Source organism: Limanda limanda, chromosome 8 (genome assembly GCF_963576545.1).
Source record: "Limanda limanda chromosome 8, fLimLim1.1, whole genome shotgun sequence".
Taxonomy (NCBI): Eukaryota; Metazoa; Chordata; class Actinopteri; order Pleuronectiformes; family Pleuronectidae; genus Limanda; species Limanda limanda.
Genome location: NC_083643.1, coordinates 27,316,409 through 27,339,430, shown reverse-complemented (window position 1 = coordinate 27,339,430; position 23,022 = coordinate 27,316,409). Strand labels below are relative to the sequence as shown.

General features: G+C 41.4%; 1 protein-coding gene across 1 annotated transcript; it reads left to right on the top strand.

Annotated features, from left to right (window-relative positions):
• The first annotated feature begins 10,437 nt into the window (after positions 1–10,437).
• On the top strand, positions 10,438–22,598 carry eif4g2b (eukaryotic translation initiation factor 4, gamma 2b). The gene is made up of 21 exons (XM_061077291.1): positions 10,438–10,453; positions 10,914–11,022; positions 12,310–12,375; positions 12,851–12,976; positions 13,594–13,696; positions 13,923–14,054; positions 14,313–14,379; positions 14,474–14,625; positions 14,775–14,885; positions 14,983–15,165; positions 15,567–15,708; positions 16,276–16,439; positions 16,537–16,650; positions 16,897–17,025; positions 18,449–18,553; positions 18,903–19,115; positions 19,392–19,650; positions 19,835–20,039; positions 20,204–20,412; positions 20,802–20,923; positions 21,086–22,598. Exons 1-21 carry the CDS (start codon positions 10,438–10,440, stop codon positions 21,149–21,151), a joined length of 2,793 nt encoding a protein of 930 aa, XP_060933274.1. The 3' UTR covers positions 21,152–22,598.
• The last annotated feature ends 424 nt before the right edge of the window (positions 22,599–23,022 follow it).

Genomic DNA, 23,022 nt, shown 5'->3' with positions numbered 1-23,022 from the left:
CACTTTTCTGCAGCTCAGCTGTCAGACTTTCAGCTGCAGACAGAACATTGAATAAATTACTTTTTCTGTGTTTTCTATCGTTTGCCTGGGCAGGAAACCTTTCAATTGTATAACCACAAACCAGACTGAAGAATGCAAGCCAACTTAATGGATTCCAAAAGGGATGCTGAGGAATGAAGTGATTAAATGTTGTAGGTCATCACTGGTGAGCACCAAGGCCTTGTTATGTTTATGCTGTTTGGATAAAGTATAAATTGATATATCAAGGAGTCTCCTCTCTTACGCACGCCCTCTCTCTCTCTCTAAAGACAAATGTTCAAGGTATCAGATAAGAGGCCATGAAATCTTTACGGTCCCAGACCCAAATATTACAATTTCAATGAATTATAAGTCAGATTAAGTGTGAGAAAAATCAATTGATGACTTGGTTTTCAAGACAAAATACATAATATGAAAACGAGATTGTTTTATATTCACATGACGTCTGAAAAATGTTGGCAGTGTCTCAAATAAAAAAAATCGAACTAAACTTGAACAGTTTATCAATTTAGAGAAATATCAACTTAAAGGGATTTAGGAATTTTGCAGTGACTTGTACAAATTATATGAAGTATTTTTACTTTGTAGTTTTGGAGTAATCCACATCACGCATATTTGTCTGATTTTGATTTGGCATTAATACAATTCCATATGTAGTTTATGGGCCTTATATCTTTTCAGTAAGTGCTTGTTATCCAACTCATATTTACAAAATGCTTATACTATCTTTATTTTAATTGTTTTGTTGAAAGAGGTTATTTATTTTATATAATTTTTCATTTACATGGTGACATTCTGCAGCAGTAAAAAGAAAAGGACATATTTTTTTGCATTTTAATTTCATCAGTGTGTTCTAGGGAAGTACTTGTCATATCTCACATGTGGTTTTGACTTACAATTGAACATTTTGTATGAGATAATATCGATAAATCTTGTATTGCCACTCAGCCAAAATGACTGAGATATGATTTCTGGCGCAAAGGGTCAGCCCTTAGCAGAGATCAGCCAAACCAGTCCGATTTCATGTTACATTGGTCGGATACCATGACATTTACCTTTTCTATTTCACGGTAGTTTACCAGACGGTTGTGGGAGGTCATAGAGGAATTGTTGCATATCAACGACCATCCTGTGATTTATGCGAAAATGCGACAATTTATCATACATGATATTTAACGACCTGGCTGCCACTTTATAGGTAGGTGTTATAGGCCTGAGTCTCTTCGAAAACACAGCATTGTGTAAAATACAGGCTGTTTAAAGTGATTACTCGTTAATTCATTAGATTTAGTCTTTAGAAGAAAAACAAACTTTTAATCGCGATTAATCGCGATTAATGAATTTCAAAATGTGAGATTAATTAGTTAATTTTTTTAATCTATTGACAGCCCTAATATATATATATATATATATACATATACATCATGTATATATAGTATCCTGTGACAATCTTTCCCATATTTATTCTAGCATCTCTGCACCCTGCATCATTGCACTATTTGTCCATTTCATTGTCAATGTTGTTGTGTTTCATGTTTATATATACGGTACATTCTTTTGTTTATATATTTATATTCATACTTGTACATATTAGTTAAATGTTTGCATCATCTTGTACTGCTTTGCTGTCCTTGTTCTTTTTGTTTATTTGTCTCTTTCTGTACGTTGAGAGCAGCGGAAAAACTGAGTCAAATTCGTTGTATGTGTACGCATACATGGCCAACAAAGCTCATTCTGATTCTTATTGAATGTCATGAAATAACAGCAAATTCTTAGAACGCTGATGTTTGCCTGACCATAACCTTGCATTAAGCTGCTTGAATCACATCTCTTGTATGTGACTGCATGGTCAGTGATGAGAAAACTACACTGGGTATATCACGAGTACATTCTTCCTTCCTGGTACTCATCGGCAGACAACAGAGGATTATAGCCGTACTCTGCACATCTCTGTAGTGAATTTTGTGTAGGCAGAAATTGCGGAGCTGAAAATACCAGCGTGCAGCACTCTGAGAAAACGTCCCTGGATAAATAGACGTTCTGAAATGTGTGAGAAAAGGTCACACGTTCTCAAGGGTAAGGCAAAAGGAAAGTTTTATTCATATTTTCTTTGTTCCCTGAGGGTCACTAACACATGCACATAGTGGCAGGTTTAAGCTGAACCTTGTATAATTGGCTAGTGTAGAAAGGTGCAAAGCATGACGCCATAATGTTGATGCTGCTTTAGCAAAGATAATTAAATTGCTCTGAGCTTCAGTTATGGCCAGTTCTCTGTAAGTGAATTGCTACTGTTTGATGGCTTTCAATGAACAATAAAGAAAGACACTTTGGCATGGCACTTTTTTGTGCCGAGAACTGTCATGTCTTCCTATTATCTTGTTTGCCTTTGCAGAATTGAAAGATCTGTTAACTCCAGCTGATTTCGCCAAAAAATAGAAGAAAAAATAAACTCTTGCTGTAGCTGTTACTGAGCAATGAATGCAGGTGGACAAGGTCATACTGGTTGTTTTTGTAGGCACCAGATCTCGTTGCTGCTTCTTTGACAGTGCCGTTATTTAAAATGCTCAAATCCATTTGAGAGAATCACATAAAAGTAAAGTTTGACGCTTACAGTGAGCGACAGTTTTACTCAAGACTGAAGAGATGACCCCAATCATCTGCGTTTAACTTGCATTCATATTTTACTTACTTGTAAATCATTAGCTCAGCCAGTGGCCTTTATTTATGGCAGCAGAAGCCTCTGTGTAATGACAGCAAATGTTCTTAAATAGGATGAAATGTCTCTGCTTAATGCTTAAGCCTCATCCTGCAGCAGAAACACTACATCGTGTACAGGGCAGAGAGTTGTTCTCGTGTATTTATAAATGTTGTCAGTATTAATATCACAAGTGAATCCAGATAAGCGGATAGATCTCAAAGTGCATTTAATTTCTTGCTCATTTATTTCTCACTGCCACACAAAAGCTCAAGTTACAGTCCAAAATGTATGATCACTTGGATTAAATGGTAAATGGTCTGTATGTATACAGCACAATTCTAGTGATGACCACTCAAAGTGCTTTACTGTACCACTACTGTACCCATTCACACACATTTATACAGTGCATCTATGTTCAGCACTTTCTCTATCACACGTCGGTCATGTACTGCAGGCACTGCATCCGTCAGGGGCCTATCGTTGTTCAGTGTCTTGCCCGAGAACACTGTGGCACAGGGAAAGGAGAAGCCAGGGATCGGACCATCTTGCTATTGGACGACTGCCTGCATCCACAATGGAGTTATTGTTATTTGTCTTCTTACAGCAGAGTAGGCTTTTTATATTTTCTGCAGTTGACTGAGAAACGTCAGAGTAAAGTACTGAGGTATTAAAGAAAGAAACATAAAACACAGAGTAGAAGATGATGGAGAGCTGAAAATAACAAGAAAAGAGAGAAAAGATCGATTTTTTCTCAGGTGACTGAATGAAAATTACCTTGAAAACGCCACATCTTTTAATTTATCTGCTTATTGTGGACGTGGGCAAGATAACTGCAGCCCAACCTTTCTTTCGTTTCCCCTGCACTTATCATTGCACAGCGAAAGCCTCTGACATCAAACTGTGCACAAATATCAGTATGTAATGGAAGCAAGGTCCTGAGATAATTAAATCTGTTATCACTTGTAGAAACACAAGAATGGGGGTAGTGGATGAACTATCCTCATAAAGCAATAAGAAGGGGCGACTGCAGACCTGCATGCAAGTTTTGCTGGAGGAGGCAGGAGTGGAGAGCAAAGAAGATCGAGGTGAGGTGAGAAAGAGGTTAGATAGAACAACATGATATCGCTCACAGGTTCTTGGTTTTGTCAGCAGGGTTTGAAGTCAGTGGATGGTAGGGAAGGGAAATAGGATTCAGGAGCGAACTGGACAGAGTTTGCATCCAAATGAAGGACAGAGCGAATGAGTCCATCACCACTTTTGATGTCTCTCATCTCAACTGGAAGTCTTATTCTGCCCTCTACTGGGACACTGAAGGAAATGCATATGAATGCAATTTTCATAACCAATAGCACATCACTTTTAAAAACCATGTGTCTATCATTTTGGTAGTCTGGTCATATTTCTTTCCCCTTTGTTCGTTTTACTGCTACCATTCGCAAGACTCAGCTCACATCATAACTTCCATTGAATAATAATATGGCCGTTTTATTTGAAATGCAAGTTCTTTAAGGTGAACAATACATCCTCTGTGGTATTTTCCTCATTTTAACTTTCTCCAGAGTACTAAACTGGCACTGGTAAATACAGATTCATCCAGAATTCAGTGATTATATTCAATTACACAATAGCAATCCCTCATTCACTTAGTGTGTGTGTCTGGACCTTTTCCAAAAATTTAAACTCTGACCTTGTCAGGACTAGATGACTTTATGCTGTTCATCAATTTTTTTCTTTCACTTGTACTACCTATCTAGTAGGCCTGTTTGTTTGCACTGTCAAAGGTCATCCCTCAAGGGTTCTTTCAAACAAACATGACAGCAGCTCATCTCATCTCACATTGAGACAGGGGAGACTAATCACTGAAATTGCTTTACCTTTGGTTTGGAGAGAGAACCTGCAAACATTCTTCGGGGGTTAGAGCTCTCCAATGTGATGTTTCAGGGTTAAATATTGAGTATTGTGTTTAGATGTTTCTAGAAAACCCCTTTATGTCTCACTTATTGTCCAGTTGTGAGTTGGTGTTTTCTTAGCAGCAGTTGTAAAGGAGAGAGGGGAGGTAGAGGGTTGATTAACTGAAAGTGCCACAGGGAGTTTTGGGTTGTCTAGGGTTATGGAGGTCCCCAATTATTTCCCTCGCTACATCGAGAAGAGGAGGTGATGACCCCACGCCCCACATCCTCCGCACACACAGAGTGATGAGTGACAGTTTGCCTTCAGCCTGGGCTGATGCTGCTCCAAACCTGCCAGTTGTAGTGATAGTGAAGTGAAAGTGAAGTAGGTTTTATCTGTTCAGGAGTGGACTCTGATTAAAAATGGACAGTTGAGTATGGTCAGCAGCTGTGATACATCAGCACAGGGTGGATGAACTCAGAGGGTCATGGACTCAAGCTCCCCAAAAAACTGCAAATATCAATGAAACATTCCAAAGTATCCTGAAATGTTAAGCATCTACTTAATACTTTACTGACAATTATCAATCCCTGTCAGAATTAACACACACACATACATACATACATACATACATACATACATACATACATACATACATACATACATACATACATACATACATACATACATACATACATACATACATACATACATACATACATACATACATACATACATACATACATACATACAGAATCAATAACCTTTCATAAAGAGTTTGTTGAAAATCTACAACTTTTTATAAACTCATTATTTTGAAATCTACCTACTTAAACAAAATTCTTGCTCCTCAGGAAAACCCTGAAAAGTTTTTCCCTCAGAAATACAACTGCACATAAGTGATGGAATGAAAATTATTTTAACAAATGAAATTGAAAAAGCAATTCAGTCCAGTGTTTTATTTTTAAGAGTAACATTTGAATTAGTAGTTCAACCTCACAATGAAAATATAGACCTTATCTTGAAAACAAAATTTTTCCTATTGTGTTGTCGATCCGAATAACTGTTTTAGCTTTTCATTACAACATATGTAAACGCAACATATAGCCTGGCCTGTCATCTTAAACATGTAAGGTTGAACATCTAAGTACCCATCCAGGACACCACAAGCCATTCAGAAAGGGAACTGTCTTTCTCAATTGTTTGAGGTACTCCAACTGAAAGAATAAAAAGGCAGCAGCCAGGTCAAGGGAGATGTCCACGCTGCTGTCATCAAGAAGCATCGAAACGCCATCCGTCTTCACAGTGATGGCCTGCTCTGCTGGAGGGAATTGGTTCATGCAGTCACTCAGAACACATGTTGGTGCCAAATATACTGGATCCTGTAAAATACAATAATAATAAAAAGTCTGACACACTGCATTGTCTAAAAATGCGATGGGTTGTTAAAAACAATGGATAGTTCACCGAAAAATGAAAATGCACACATCATCTACTCACCAATGTGCTGATGGAGGGGTGGGGGAAGTGTTTGGGTCCACAAAACACTTCTGGATTCTCAGAAGCAAACATTGTAGTGGCATAGTCCAATACAATTGAAGTCAATGGCGACTTACACTTAAGTAATAAAACAAGAGAAAAAAACATAACAAGCCTCCATACTGCTCGTGTGGTGTCACCCAGCTGTCCACAAGCCCCCCCATTCATATTCGACTCGAAACAAGGTCATTTACACTGTGTTTTATGCCTCAATGTCGACTGCAAGTTGCCCAACCAGTGAACGTAGTGTGTCCAAGGCTCCGCAAGTGCATACATATATAAATAAATAATAAGATAAGATTTTTTGATCAACACACTGGGGAAATTCAGTTGTTACAGCAGCAGGCAATTCAGAATGAGGTAGATTAGAGAAGTGAAGAAATATAAAAAGGCAATAGAATAAAAAAAAAAAAATGTTTTGATGAGTATGAGGCATGTAGATGTATGTATGACTCTGGCCCCTCTTGAACAGGACGTCTGAATTTGTTGACCAGTTCAGTTTGTTGTTGAAGTGAACACCCAAGTATCTGTAGTCCATCAGGATCTCAATGTCCACATCCTGTATGGTCTGGTGCGACTTCCTACGAAAGTCTATCACTATCTCCTTTGATGTTAGGCAGAAAACATTGGTAAAGGTGTGTGAAATGCAATCATGGTTAACTAAGACTCCACCATGGATAAATAATTTCATCACATTGTTTGACTGAATTTACCATGACTGTACTTTTCCAGCGCCAGACCAGAGGGCGGAAAAACAAGTGTTGTCGACATGAGCATTCTTCTATGAAATGTTATATCACCTGACATCCATGGTCTTCTTTTAAAAAACAAATGTTTTTCCATGATTATTTTAGAGGCTTTGTCCCACATGTGCAGTTACTGGTTGAGAATGATTGTATCCCTGATCTCTCTTTTTTTCACTGTTGTCCCCTCCCTTAGTTCACCACACACACAAACACACACACACACACACACACACACACACACACACACACACACACACACACACACACACACACACACACACACACACACACACTCTCACACACACAAAATAACATGCAGTGTTTTAAATTACAATCACATCAATTTCTCTAGGGCTGACTCAACGAATCCTTTTGAATTCACCAGTCTAAGGAGCTGTCAACAAAAAAAGATGATTCAACATGAAAATGTTCTTCAAAGCACCAAAAGTGCTGTACAGTGTGTTTTGAAGAACTCTTCTTTTGAATTCAGTTCCCCAAAGCACCATAAACAGCAAAAAAAGGTTATTTAGCAAGAAAAGGTTCCCCAGAGCACTGGAAAATGGGATTGTTGGATTTTTTTAATGTTACCTCATTTAAATATGTTTCTATTTATTTAATTATAAAAATTATCATGCTATAATACATCCAATGTAATGAAGATGTCAAAAATATTTCTGAGGCTGTGTTAAAAAAAAAATGGTGGTTTTATAGCTCAATCAAGGAGGCTGCTTAGCACTGCTGCCTCATTCAAATCCCACTTCTGTGTGGAGTTTGCATGTTCTCCTCATGTCTTTGTGGGGGTTTTCTGGGTACTCCAGGTACCCACCAATGTCCAAAACATGCAGATTAGGTTAGTTGTATGTATGTCGCCCCTTTGATTCGCTGGTGACCTAGACGTTCCATGCCTCTCTCCCAATGTCAGCTCGGATTGGCTCCAGCTACCCCTGTGGCCCTAATGGGTAATATATATATATAGGTAATAAATGGATGGTTTAAAAGTATAATTCTTAATGAAATGTTTGCCCTGTTTAGATACTCACATACTTTTTTAATCATACATAAATATACACTCACATAGTACTTTATTAGGTTCAACTGCAAACCTGCAAATGTCAAATCGGTCATATGGAAGCAGTTTAACGGATAAAATCCTGCAGATATAGATCAGGATCAGGAGCATTCAAAAATAGGATCTCTAGGACTTTGACTGTGTATTTCTGAAATCTCCTGGGTTTGTGACACTCAACTGTCTCAAGAGTTTTAACTCAGAATAGTGAGGCTAAAACTAAAGTTAGAGCTGCAGATGGAAATGCCTGGTTGAAGAGAGGGGGCGGAGCAGAGTGGTCAGACTGATTGCGCCTGTCAGAAAACACACATATATAACCAATCTAAAACTGTTTAAAGCGATTGAGAATTCTCAACACACTGCAGCTTGAGGTGGATGGTCTGAATTTGAACCAAAATACAAACACTAGGCTTCTTTTTAATTGTAATCACTTGAAAGTAAGACAATTGAACAATAAAAAAAAATTGGGAAATTGAAGTCTCTGTACTTACTGTGAAAACTAATTAGATAGTTCTAAAGTGTAGACTGTGCCTCCACATCTAAATAATGTTGTGATAGCAATAAAATAATATGATGCAAATAAGCTTCAAGAGCAAAATGAAAGGTCAATTCTCCTTTTTCAGGAAATTTGCTAATCTTACATTTTTTTGCGTGAGACAACGAATATTCACAGATGTTTTTCAATACATCCTTAATTCATTACTGTTCACACTTCTGTACTAAGCATGTGTATTTTTCTTTTCCTGGTCGGGCTTTGTACTTACTAAGGATTCATTTAGATCCTGTAGCTCCATTAATCTGAGCTGATGAGCAATGTCTTCTCCTGCACTGCAGATATTAAATAGCATGTCAATCAACTACAGGAGGCGGCCTATTTTGTTCCACAAAGTCTCTCATTGGATGAAGTGTGCCCACCGGAACCGCCTTGAAGACAGTTCTCCCTTGCGATTGGCCAGAATCGACGTGGCAACAAAGAACGTGACCAATGCAAATGGTTGACTTCTCGTCCCCCGTGAGGCAGCAGCTCTCTCTCTCAGCCCGCGACCGCAGACGAGCCCGGCTGCGTGGAGTGTGTTGATGTTTGTTTGTGTGTCCGTGCGCTCAACTCTCAGCTCTCAGCGTCCAGCTTCCTCACGTCCCTCACAATACTCGCGTTCCCTCTTCAACTGTCTCATTTCTGCTTTGGAAGTCACACTAAAATACAAAACTGAAGTTGCTTTGGTAAAGGTAAGGCCGATTTTCTCCCTTGCAAAACCGCACCGGTTCATCCAAAATGGCTTCTGCTAGCTAGCAAGCAAAGATGTTGACGACAAAACAGCAGAATCTTGCTTTAGCTAACTGTAGCATATGAGCTTCTGAGCCGGGGTGTCGCGTCAAAAAGAGACCCTCTGTCAGAAACTGGTCGTGGTTCGCGGGAGCGCGCACAGTCAAAGCGGAGTCTGGTAAAGATAAAAAGTTTCCCCAGCAGCTACGAAAGCACTGAGCCTTCGCGGCTGACAAATACCACCACCAAAGAAAGAAAGGTCGTGGACGAAGTCAGGGCATGTTGAAGCAGAATAACTTCTATAAACAAATAAACCAAAGAAGAAGGAGCTGCATTCACTCTGTCGAGAGGAGTTGTTTGATTTCGACCCGTTTTCTTGGGGCCCAGAACAGGTGGAACAGATGCAGTCATTAGGATGATGTCAAAAATGACTTTAATATGTAACTCAGCAATAAATACGGGTAGTTACAGTGCAGTTTCCAAATGTAGCTTGAACATGGACATTAGACGGCAAGTAAATCAAATCCACTACATGATCACCATACTGTCATGACCTCAACTGAGATCATTCGGTTACGATAAACGTATCGTGTTTACCATGGTGTATTTGCACGTGTGCACAGTTCTCAGTCAGGTCCTCTATATATATATACAGTCTATGGTCAGGTCAAAGCAGCTGAAAACAAACGGGGAGACACAACTTCAACAGACTGCGTGCGCGCTCCCGCTAACGGCCATCAGTTGCTGGCAGATGATCCTTTTTGGCACGACACCGGCAGATAGCCTAGTTTACGAATGGCTCAGCTGATTTACTTTCAAGAAGAAAATGGCGTCGTCGCCTAGTCCAGCCTTACAAGTATTTGTAGAAAAAAACTATTCTGTGCCATGTTATAGGACTTCTGGCGTGGATCACTTCTAAACAGTAAATCCTGAATGTCAGGCTCCAGCCGCGATGGATGGCGATACAAGCACAGTGGTGACGTCAGCGCCTATCTGACGTCCTGCCCTGTCCCGTTGCTCTGCATTCTGATGCACCGATCATGTCAGGGTTTGCAGGCTCGTCCCCACCATCGATCAGAACAACACACAAACAAAAAGCCTCTCAGATCCAGACCGCAGCATTTCCCCAGTGCAACACCACACACCCCCGTCCTGAGATTAAAACACACTGCATGTCAAATCCTGCATAGACAACATGTGTAACGGCACCGGTGTGTGTCAAACACATCGACGTGACGTAGCTAACTGGGAACTTAACAGCCTAGCGGGCTAATTGTCAACAGTTAGTCCGTTAACTGCACATCTGCTTTGTTGTAGCCCAGAATAGACGAGCAGACATTCTACGTGTAACCCTTTGATGTTGTTGAGGAAGGACGTCGGTAGTTAACTTGTACATGAGACAGATCATGTTTCTATTTTCTATAGTCAAGTTTTTGCTATGATGATTTTTGCGTTTGTCCAGATGCTCGGCCAGTAAAAGACCTTGCTACTGAACATCAGTATCAAGCTCAGCTGGCTCACTGATATTGTCATTATAAATAGTCTCACATGTAATAGTACTATTTTAAATGCCTGGTAATGTTGTTATAGTTGCTGCCCAGTGTCAGGTCTAGTTAATCCCTCGTTTCCCACATGCAGTCACTAATTGCATTTCCCCCTTTCTCTCCTCAGCACCGTTTTCCCCATCCCTTCCTATTATTCTTATTCTTTTGAGTATTCTTCATTGTCAAGCCGCCAAAGTGGAGAGTGTGATTGCAGAAGGGGGTGCTTCTCGTTTCAGGTAACACACCAGCGCTTGTGCAGGAAATATTCCATGGTTACTTCTCTGTTAGCTGTCTCTGCTTGCATTTTGGAAAGGAACTTCCGGCCTTTAAAACAAATTAGGATGTGGGGAGGCTAAAAATAGCTGTCAGACTCCTCTTGCAACAGCAATGGGGGGATTGGATAGATATTATGTGTCATGGGAGGATGCCGGTTTCAGTGGATTGTGTTGAGGTGATGACTGCCCACACCCAGTTCAGTATCCAGGGTTATAGGGTGGGTGTCTCACAACCAGGACAAAGTATTAATGTCTCTAAACTGCTTCAAATGCTCTGCTCTGTTATCTCACTGTGAGTGTAAACACCACCTCGCTCCCAGTCTGAGGAGTCTCAGAACGCATTGTCTCTCGGTATACCACGTGATGACCTATGTATTGATGAACGGTGTCATAAACGTGAGCAGCATTTTCTCTAGTGGGAGTAAACACCGCTCACATTCGTCATTTGTAAACTGATTCGTTCAGTACAGCGCTCACTAAAAACATGAACGTCATGCACAACAGTGGTCCCAGGTTATTAATTAATTTGAAACATGAAACGGATGAAAGTAACAAAGGCAGGCTTTTGCAGAGTCATACGGAAATAAAAAAAGTAGTTAGACAGATACTTCGTTTGAACTCAAGGTAGCTGAAAAGGAAAATTAAATCTCACCAGGAGGAATTGCAATCCTGCTTATTAGCAGATGGAGCTTGCAAAACTCATGAGACTATTGAAAGCCAAATTAATGCTAAATTTATTGATAATGCGGGCAGTAACCCAGCTAAGAAGAATGCAAGGAAGGAGGTATGCCTACCTCTGCCAAGTCTTGCCATGTAAAAGAAAAAAAATACAACAATCTGCTTCCTGTTTACATCAGCACACGCATGCCCCAGTGAACGTGAGCGGTCATGGGATTTGTGATGCAGAGCTAAAATGCTCCTCCCGCATTGTTTTAAACTAAAGTGTAATAATAAAAAGGACACACGCGTTTCAATATACAACATGTATTGAAGACATCCATCTAAATGCCTTTTGTGTTTCTTGTATTCTTGTAGATATGTTGTGGGGGTTATTAAGAAGTTAATTCATCTCCTATCTATTTGAGGGCACTTGGTCCTCAGTGTCTTTCCAGTTTAAATTAAGGCGATTTGAATGAATGAGCATTACAGATAATCCTGTTTTGTATGAGAGCGATATAAAGGAGCACTACATTTTGTGCAGTGATGCTTATACCTAATGTGTTCTAAACTTTGTGTTTGCCTCTGCAGTGCTTCTTCGGGGGGAGGAGGTGGTAGGGGTGCACCTCAGCACTATCCCAAGACTGTCGGCAACAGGTTTGTGGTTTTCTTTTCTTTCTTTTTTTTTGGAGCATATGTAATGTATTATTGATTTAATTAATGACACCATGGCACCAGTAACTATTGTAAGCAGCTTCCTAAACTGCACAACTTTGAGTAAGAGAGGCTGAATTCCTGGAAACTCTGATTTGAACCTCAGATAGTTCACATACTGTATGTTTGACGACCTGGGCAGTACTTGTACTGGCAACATAAACATGTTAATCCCAATTAAGTGAAACATAGAGAATAAATATAATTTCTAGTGCTTGTGCTAAGATAATTGTCTATACCTAACACCTGGATTTTATTTTAGTAAAAGTGTGTGGGGGGGGTGTTCTTCTCTATAGACTAAGCAGTACGGACATTAAAATAAGCATTGGAAGTGTAAGGTTGTATGCTTGAGCATCAGCCAGATGTCATCAGTTTGTGTGAGGCTCTTCATTCAGTTTCCTATCTTGTGCTCCTGCAGCGAGTTCCTGGGGAAAACCCCAGGGCAAAGCCATCAGAGATGGGTTCCTTCACGAAGCACTAAACGAGATGCCAACCCCAGCAACGAAAAAGAGCGACATGATGCAATCTTCAGGAAAGTGAGGGGGTAAGGTTTAAAGCTATATGCACATTTGAGGACTCATCTAATACGAAAAATCCGATTTATCTATCCCAAAGGACAAAATGCTCGCTCTCTTGTTGCCCAAAGATTGTTGATATTCAAACCATTTCAGTTTTGTGCAGATTCCAATTCTCACTGTATGTACAAAACCTATTGCATCAACAGATTAGTATTGTTTGGTGACCACTGGTATATTCTAATGTCGCTATCCAATCATATACATAATGCAACTCTGTAAAAGCCCAAAGTTCCACTGGCACTCTCTCAATACAGAAATAATCTGTTGTAATGAATGACCACTTAAAAGTTTAACCATGAAAAACGTACATGTGTCCTATAGGGCCAGAACACAATCAATTCCCTCCAGAGCAGTAGAGAACTCTGGGTATAGTTGAGGTGTTGGCCTGATGTTTTACGTGGTTTAAGAAATCTTGCGCAAAGATTATTTGTGAAAGCATCCTGGTATAAGCGGGCCAAGTGTCAGAAGTAATTATTCTATGGAAGTACTATAATGTGGTAAATGTAACAATCTTGATCTTACACAGTCAAACTTACTTTCTTCTTTGCAGCTTCTCATTTCACTCTTGATTTAATTTCTCTAGCATACTCAACAAACTCACGCCTGAGAGGTTTGACAAGCTATGCCTTGAGCTCCTGAATGTGGGCGTAGATTCAAAACTCGTCCTTAAAGGAATCATCTTGCTGGTAAGCGTATATTTTTTGTCAAGGTCAATCTTATTTATTCAGCACATTTAAAACAACTTGGTTGTGCTTCACAAGGTCAATGGTACCCTTTTGTCCTTTGCTAAATGGATGTGAATTCATCCATGCTTGGCAGGCTACTCTCAGTGACTCATACCCATACACTGCTTGTTTAAATGACCTTGAGTGGTCTGTCTCTGGTTCCCCCCGCTCTTCCTCTGTGGTTCAGATTGTAGACAAAGCCCTAGAAGAGCAAACGTATAGCTCACTCTATGCTCAGCTATGTCTGCGCTTGGCAGAGGACGCACCAAACTTTGATGGCCCTTCATCCGAGATCCAAACATCCCAAAAGCAGAGCACAGTAAGTGTGACTGTATCTTTCTACGGTAAACACCCTTTAAACCTCTAGTACATTTATTTTACCTCCATAACACGAGTCCCTGTCATGTTCTGACATTTGATAAAAGCTAATAAGGATTTTCCTAATGATACATTGTTTTTTAAACCCATTTGAACTAAAAAATGTAAAATACAAATGCTTTCAATGTATTCTTCGAAACCTAGCCTTTAATGTTACTTGCTGTAAGGTTAACTAATGGTTGTGATGCTGCTGTTGTAGACCTTCAGAAGACTGCTGATTTCCAAGCTTCAAGATGAATTTGAAAACCGCACGAGAAATGTTGAAAGTAAGTCTCCATCTTTGTGCACTTTGTCACACAATCAGAAGCTCATCTTGTCATAGCCTGTTCACTCACTGCCTTTCCTCCCCTCTTATTCCAGTCTATGACAAACATGACAACCCTCTTACTTCTGAGGAGGAAGAGCAGCGGGCCATTGCCAAGATCAAGATGCTTGGCAACATTAAATTCATCGGGGAACTTGGCAAACTCAACCTCATCCACGAATCTATCCTTCATAGGTGCATCAAAACAGTACGTCCCTTTTGTAATCCCTGTTTTCATTTGAAAGACTTCACAAGGCAGTACAAGTTAGAATTTAGAGAAATCCTGCATGCCATCATGCAATTAGAGTACCTTGTGTGACCCCCCTGCTTGCCTTCTCTCCTTAATCTGTTCTGAAGCTTCTGGAAAAGAAGAAGAGAGTCCAGCTCCAGGATATGGGGGAGGATCTGGAGTGCCTCTGTCAGATAATGAGAACAGTGGGGCCGAGACTCGACCATGAGAAAGCAAAGGTAACCAGCCCTTCATGGCTGCCTAAAAGAGGTGCAATTCCCATCGCTACTGCTCCTTCTCACTCCTACCTTCCTTCTCTCTCATTTCTTTCTCCAGTCTTTAATGGATCAGTACTTTGGCCGTATGTACTCCTTAATGAACAACAAGGAGTTGCCCGCTAGGATCCGCTTCCTGTTGCAAGATACAGTGGAACTGCGAGTAAACAACTGGGTCCCCCGCAAGGCTTTCATTGACAACGGACCAAAGATGATTAACCAGATCCGTCAAGAAGCAGTGAAAGTGAGTTTCAGTAAAAATAAAGAGGCTCATTGTGTAGATCGCCCACATTTTGGTATGATTAATAGTTGATCTCCTACAAGAAAAGCTGAGGATACCACATGCATGGCTTAAAGGATTCCATAAATAAGAGTATAACATTGTTGTTATCATGCCTTGCTCACAAATGTCTGCACAGCAACCAAACATGTTGTTGCGAGGAATGACTCGGCAGCACAATGACCTGAAAATAAAATGTGCGCAGCAGGATGTAATTAGGTTTTCTAGTTTGATAACCACCATGTACTTTAGTCTTACACACCTGGAAACTTGAGTTAATGATAGAAATTGCAGTTGAGTCCTAGGTTTTACTTTTAATCATGTCAGACAGTTTAATGACACTGTCTGTGTTCTGTGTCCCCTAGGATTTGGGTGTTTTCATCCCAGCATCCATGTCTCAGGGGATGAGGATGGACTTCTTCCTGGAAAGCCCCTTCTTGCCCAATAGAATGAAACTGGACAGGGAGACTCTTGGGGGATTGGCCGACATGTTTGGACAGATGCCAGGTACATACTGTTCTTTGGTGTCTTTTAAAGCCACATCCCAATCTTTTAATCTTCACTTTCCTTCTCTTCAGTGTTAATACCTCACTCACTTGTTGTACTTGATGGTATTATAACTCTTTATAATGTTTAATTAATTTAACCCATTAATACCAAATAAAGCATTTTTTGAAACCCACCAACTAAACCTGCAGGTTTTCTTAAGAGCTGACAGAATTGCCAACATTTACAAAACTTCTCAGCCTCTGAGGCAGATATAGACATGAAATAAAAATCATTTGATTACTTAAACATTTGGCTTTCATTGTTAACCATACCCTTTTTGTGAAAAAAACAACAGCAAAGCTGTCAAACTAGCAGAGATCCCCCTTCTTTGTCTTCCTCATTAAACATGTCTCTTACTGAATGATCCTTGGTCAACAGTAACATCTGAGGTGGCGAATCCTCATCACTGTTATTTTCATCTCTGCTGAGTGTTACTTAGATTGTTCGCCTTTTCCGTCTCACCTGCTTGGACTCGCTCCAGTGTAAAATCTGTACTAACGTGATCTTTGTACTTTGGTTTCTCAGGCAGTGGGATTGGAACAGGCCCTGGGGTTATTCAGGATAGGTACTCGCCCACGATGGGACGCCATCACACCAACCCGCTCTTCAACGGCCACAGCAGCCACATCGCCCCTCCACCACAGTCACAGTTCGACGGGGGGCCCAAGTCTTTTGTTAAGTCCAACCAGGTAATCTGGGGATGTAATATTATCCTGCAAACACTGAATGATATTTCTCGGCAAATCCGGAGGTCAGCTTTCTCAAGAATCCTTCATGACTTGACAGGTTCAGAACCAACATTTCCTCAACCAGAACCAGAACCACATGGCCCAGCAGCAGGTCCAGTCCAAGGACATGCCTCCACGATTCGGCAAGAAAGGACACCTCAATGCTGATGAGGTAATAAGACCTGTACAACACTGAACAATGTATAAAATATGTAGCCTTCTATCTTTTTCTCTATCACCGTCTCCTTTATCTTTCTTCTCCATCCTCCTCTTCTCTTTAAACTGGTGGCTGGTCTGCTGATTGTGATTATGAGATATGAGGGCATGGATTACCAGTGCATTCGATAAAATGATTATGATCTTTACAAAATTCATAACCTGCCTATTTCTGTGTCCATTATGCCTCATGGCCCCACAGATTAGCCTCAGGCCTGCTCAGTCATTCCTCCTCAACAAGAACCAGGTACCCAAGCTCCAGCCACAGATCCCCACCATGATGCCACCCAGCACTCAGCCCCCACGCACTCAAACTCCCCCTCTGGGTCAGGTAAGAGATAATCTCTTCTCACAATTGACTAGGGATGGGTATCGTTTGGTTTTTATCCGATACCGGTTCCTAACCGATACTTTTAAAACGATACCGGTGCCTAAACGGTGCCTGAACCGATACTTTTTTCAAAAAAGTGCACAAAACGATACTTGACTAAGAAAGGCTTTTTTATTGCCAAATATATTAACTGTATAAAGTAGATTATAAATATGAATAAATACAAAACCCTTTTGAACTTAAAACTATGAATAACATATGAACTGTTAACAAAAGTTTACACTATACTTAAATAAATAAAAATAAATACAAAACACACACACTCTGACTCGTGACTCTGACTGAGGTGCCTGAGCCAAATGAAGACTGAGGGTCGCTTTCCCCCCCCCCCCCCGTGTCTCCGCGGCTGGGGCTGCCGCAGGCAGGCTTCGGCCCGCCTTCGTCCCCCTAAAATGCGGTCGCTTTTATGAAACATTTCTCGGCGTGGTCTTCGTTCCTCCCGCCCCGAGCCTTTCCAAGCCGAGCCGGAGCCGGTGCCGGAGCCGGTCCCGGAGCCGGTCCCGGAGCACCGCCAAGGAGGAAATGCGCCCGGCGGGGAGGGGGGGCAGCCAGCGCTGGGGAGAGGTCTCACCAGGGGGATCCCCCCCCCCCCACCTGCACGGGAGCCTGTCCTGTCAGGAGTCTGTCCACTGGCAGCCGCGCCCGCGGGGGCCCGGTGGGAGCCGCCGCTTCCCGTGAAGGAAGGAGCGGAAGTGTGAGGAGGCGGGACGAGCGGAGACCTCAGTCTTCCATTGGCTCAGGCACCGAAATGAGGCACCGAAATCTCCGTTGCATTTCGGTCCGGGTAGGTACCGGTTGTATTGGAACCGGTTCCGTATTGTGGAACCGGTTCTCGGTACCCAACCCTACAATTGACCACTACATTAGTTAACGTAACAAACATATAGGTAGGATAGATTACATTTAAAACATTCATAAATTATTAAATAAATAGATATATAAATAATAATGTTCCCCAGCAGGGCTGTTTGCTACTCCCCAAGTAAACACTCTGGATAATGTCCCAATGAGCTTATGTGAACACATCGCAGGAGTTTCTCTGGAGGATTCATGAGTCAGAGATTCATGATGTTTCAAACAAGCGACAGACGCAAACCTGAAAAAAATATATAAACAAATTCAAATATCTCAGGACGATTACACGTAAAAGACATTGACAAAGATGTCAATAGAGCTTTTGGTGCTGTGCCACCCCTCACCTGATTGCTCTTCAGATTTCTTGTGAACGCACCTGAGTGGAGAATCTTATACTGAGTTGCTCATATGTGAAAGGCAAACTCCAGAGGAAGTCTGGACCCAACTGTGTGGACATTCTCCTGTTTGAACACAGCTTATGGTTTAATCATAAACACTTTGACCTCAGCCTCCGCAGCTTGGCCTGAAGACCAACCCTCTGCCCATCCAAGAGAAACCTCAGAAAACGAACAGGAAACCGCCTCCTGCCAAGGAGGAACTGCTCAAGATGACCGTAAGAAAAATGATTTGGTGTGCAACCACATTTGATGACCACATTTACTCTGTATGTTTATGACGCAACATATTTCTTTTGAAGCAAAGGTAATTGTGATACCAGAAATGCAATCATAGAAATAGTGGACAAACATGGCTAAGTCCAGTTTCCTTTGAGGCTCGCCTTTTTGGTAAAACTTGTAGTTACTTTTTATTGCAAGCCATCAAGGTAATCAGCGTGTTATAGGTTTTTAGAAATGAGGCATAGTGCCAGAGCCATTTGGGACATAAACAAATAAATCTATAAGGCTGGGCTATTCATGAGAAAAGCAGAGTTTTCATTTGCTCACATTGAATCTTCTCTTTAGGAGGCAATCATGACTGAGTATTTGAGCAGTAAGAACCTGGCTGAGGCTGTGAGTGGTGTCCGAGAGATGAGGGCTCCCAAGCATTTCCTGCCGGAGATGCTCAGTAAGTTCATCGTGTGCTCCCTCGACCGACCCGATGAGGACAAGGAGCATGCCAGCACTCTGATCCACATGCTCCGCACTGAGGGCATCACTGGAGAGAACTTCATGCAGGTGCGCACGTTCAGCATCAATTTAAGATCAAAATAAATGCCAGTCAGTGGTAATGCAGTCACAGCACAGAAGTTAACAACTCATGTGAAAAAATTTGACTGATGAGTCTCTCCTAAATATAAACTGAATAAATAGCCAGCACAAAATATTTCTGGTATTTTCAGAAAAATTATTGATGATTATGAAATCATTAATTACATGTTTTACACAGATGAGCCCAGAGGGCAGCTACAACATTATTCATGCTATGGTATTTTTCCTGTTTTTCTCCTGAAGGCTTTCCTAAATGTCCTGGACCAGTGCCCTAAGATCGAGGTGGACGTTCCCCTGGTGAAATCCTACTTGGCCCAGTTTGCAGCCCGGGCTATCATCGCCGAGCTGGTGAGTGTGGCAGAGCTAGCTCACCCCCTGGAGAATGGCACCCACTTCCCCCTCTTCCTGCTCTGCCTGCAACAGACAGCCAAGCTGAAGGACAGGGAGTGGCTCACCGATGTCTTCCTGCAGAGCAAGGTCAACATGCAGAAGATGCTCCCAGGTATTTCCATCCTTCTCACACTCCCCTCCTCTTTCCTGTCGAAAATGGTCTTTGCCTTCATCAGATTACCTCCCATTATCCCTTTGACTGATATCTCATCCCTTCTACTTTAGAGAACGCTAAGGGATCACATCAGAAACAAACATCCCAATAACTCCTTTCTGTATAACTGACTACTTGGCAGAAATCGATCAGAACAAGGACCGCATGCTGGAGATCCTGGAGGGGAAGGGCCTGAGCTTCCTGTTCCCGCTGCTGAAGCTGGAAAAGGAGCTGCTGAAGCAGATAAAGGCAGACCCCTCTCCACAGTCCATCTACAAGTGGATTAAAGACAACATCTCTCCCAAGCTCCACATCGATAAAGGTTTTGTCAACATCCTCATGACCAGGTAATTAAACCCCTGAAGGCTGTGGCTCAGTGCCCAAAACCTCCAGTATTTGTACCTCAAATATTTATTATTTATTTATTTTAAAAGGTGACCTGACTAAATTCAAGATTATGAGTCTGTATGAAAAGGCCTGTAGTATGACTAATATGTCATTCTGTTACCAGTTTCCTCCAGTACATCTCCCAGGAGCTGTGCATGGCGGAGAGTGACGAGCAGCAAGCAGCCCTTCCCAAGGAGCAGCTGGAGCAGGAGAAACAGCTGCTGCTGGCCTTCAAGCCTGTCATGCAGAAGTTCCTGCACGACCACACCGAGCTGCAGATCAGTGCCCTCTACGCCCTGCAGGTGCACTGCAACGCCAGCGGGCTCCCTAAAGGTACAGTACCCCAATGGTCTGCTAGAGTCCGACCCATAAAAATCAGGCAGGCAGATATAAGCCTACTCCAGGTATATTGGTTATGCTGCATGCAGTGACTGGTTAGCAACAAACTAGACAATGAAAGTGTTTGGAATCAGTGTTGCAGGTGCGTAGTTTGTCCACCAGAGAGCAGTGTCAAGTTTGTTTCAGCAGAAGGTTTCTGCTTTATAACAGTCCTCGTCATGATTCTTGTTCCAATGTGGGTGTTGTTTTTAGTTTTTATTGAATAGAATCAGCCTGTGTCTGTTTGAGTATATTTAGAGCAGATGGCATGTTCTGACTCAAGAAACCAAGTTTGACGTAGACGTTTTTTTATTTGAAACAACTCTTTTCCCCTGTGCTTAAAGGTATGCTGCTGCGCTACTTTGTCAACTTCTACGACATGGAGATCATTGAAGAAGAAGCCTTCCTTGCATGGAAAGAAGACATTACCCAAGAATTCCCTGGAAAAGGAAAAGCTTTATTCCAGGTACAGTGATGTCAGCACAGTGGGTTTCATTATTTTATTTATTATATGTCTGCATTTGTTTGAAAAAACATCAGAGGAAACGAGTCAATGTCAGAGCCAGAGGGATTTTGTCGGGTAAAAGAATGACCAGAAGTTGCGCTTACCTTGTTCATCCTTCTCCAGGTCAACCAGTGGCTCACCTGGCTGGAGACGGCTGAGGAAGAGGAGTCTGAGGACGAAGCAGATTGAGAAACCCAAGTAGAAGCATCATGGTGTAGAAGATCGAACTTTACCTTATTACTACACTCCCCTTTTCCTTTATTAAACTGCATGCTTAATTGAACCACTACCGCGTGGCACTCAGCTGCTTCTGTTTTGCAAATGTTAACGAAAGCTTGTACCTGTAGGTCCTTGTGTGTTACCACCCACACCGCGACTTAAGGCTGAGACGCATCATTTGAGCTTTTGCCTGATGGTTGTTTGATTTTGGAGCTGTGTCCTGATCAGCTACATGAAATCTGGAGTGGCTGATTCATGTTTCTTTTTTTGTCTTTTTTGCTTCTTCTTTATTAGGGGTGAAACCTAATTTTCACTATTAGGTGTTTTTTATTTGCTCTCATTTTCCTTTCAGATTTGAAACTTCCTCAATAGGAAATGCCCTCTTAAATATGTCAGATTAGTGGTGATCTTCACTAATGTTAGTTACAATTAGAAGACCAGGTAAGAAAAGGTTTTGTCAGCGATCTGCTCAGTGACCTTGAGTAAAGGCTCAGCCCGGATTCCCTTTCATCACACACACAGTGATTTAATTCACTGCACAGCCTGCAGAATCCTCAACAGTAAAATGTATGGGCCCTCTGAAGTGGTAGTGAGGCATAAGCTGGCAAAACATTTCATAAGAAATGAGTTACATGTTTGGTTAACCCTTTCTTACTCAACCTTTCTTTAATATAGAGGTGTCTTTATAGTCACTGATGAGCATCTTCCCTTTCTTTTGTTTCCCCCTCATCAGGAGTTTCACCTCTTTTTGATATCTGTCTCTCTTCATTGTCTTTAATTTCATGAGTGTTTGCAAAAGTAATCCAAATGTAACAATAAGTTAGAAAAACGAACTAATCATTTTGTGCCGCCGTAAACGTTTCAGAGCTGCCTGTGTTTCTACCTCTTAGTTAGATGGGCTTCTGTTTGTTTTTTGTGCTGTAATAATGATATCTACTAAGAACCTAGAGGCCAAGCAGAATATGAAGTATTTGATTTAGTCCTGGCCAGATTGCACATTATATTCATGAAAGCAAACGCTTCCCTTTGAAGCTTCACATGATTTACAATTGTTGATATTTAAGAATGAAGTGTTCTTGTTTTTCAAGTATTCGGCTGTTTAGTGTTCCTGTTTTGGTTTACACACTTAAGTCTCACCCAGAATTTGAAGTCACAGTGCTTATTACGTTGAATATGGAAAAAATAAACCAAAAGTGAATTTTGTATGTTTTACTAAAATTGGCAAAATAAAAGTAAAAACTGTTACATTGGTTGAAATCTCCCAATCACCTCCCTCAACAGCTACACATGAAAATTCCTGCTCACAAGCCATGTTAATGTAGAAGGTAATGGATTTGGATCATATTGTAAGATAAAGAAAATGTATTGTGCACCTCTATTGCTTTAATGCCAATAAAGTCCAGGACATGAGCACCAACAGTACTTTTTAATTTTATTTCTACAATTTCTCCTTAAATATCTGAACAGTCTGAGCAGCTCCACTCAACCATCTGAACTTCTGCTGCCTTGCTTAAGAGCACATGGGAAGTGTCAGATGTGGTGTAATTCCCGATCACTCCTGGTCAGTAGGGATCCAGAAGTATTCCACCACCTTCCTGCTCCTGCGAGTCAGTGCAGAGTCTGGTCGCTCTCCTCCGAAGGCGGGCAGCTCGTCGAAGTGGCTCGGATCCAGACCCCTTCCTGTTTGGGGGGCGGAGACCCTCAACATGGTTCTGAGTAAATAAAGGAAGGAAGGACAGAACATATATTTGCCTTTAAAATTACCTTGATTCACTGACAGGACTTTGGATTTTTTTTGAATTATGGTTTTCTTTCCTGTGGTAGCTTGCCAGTCTATCATC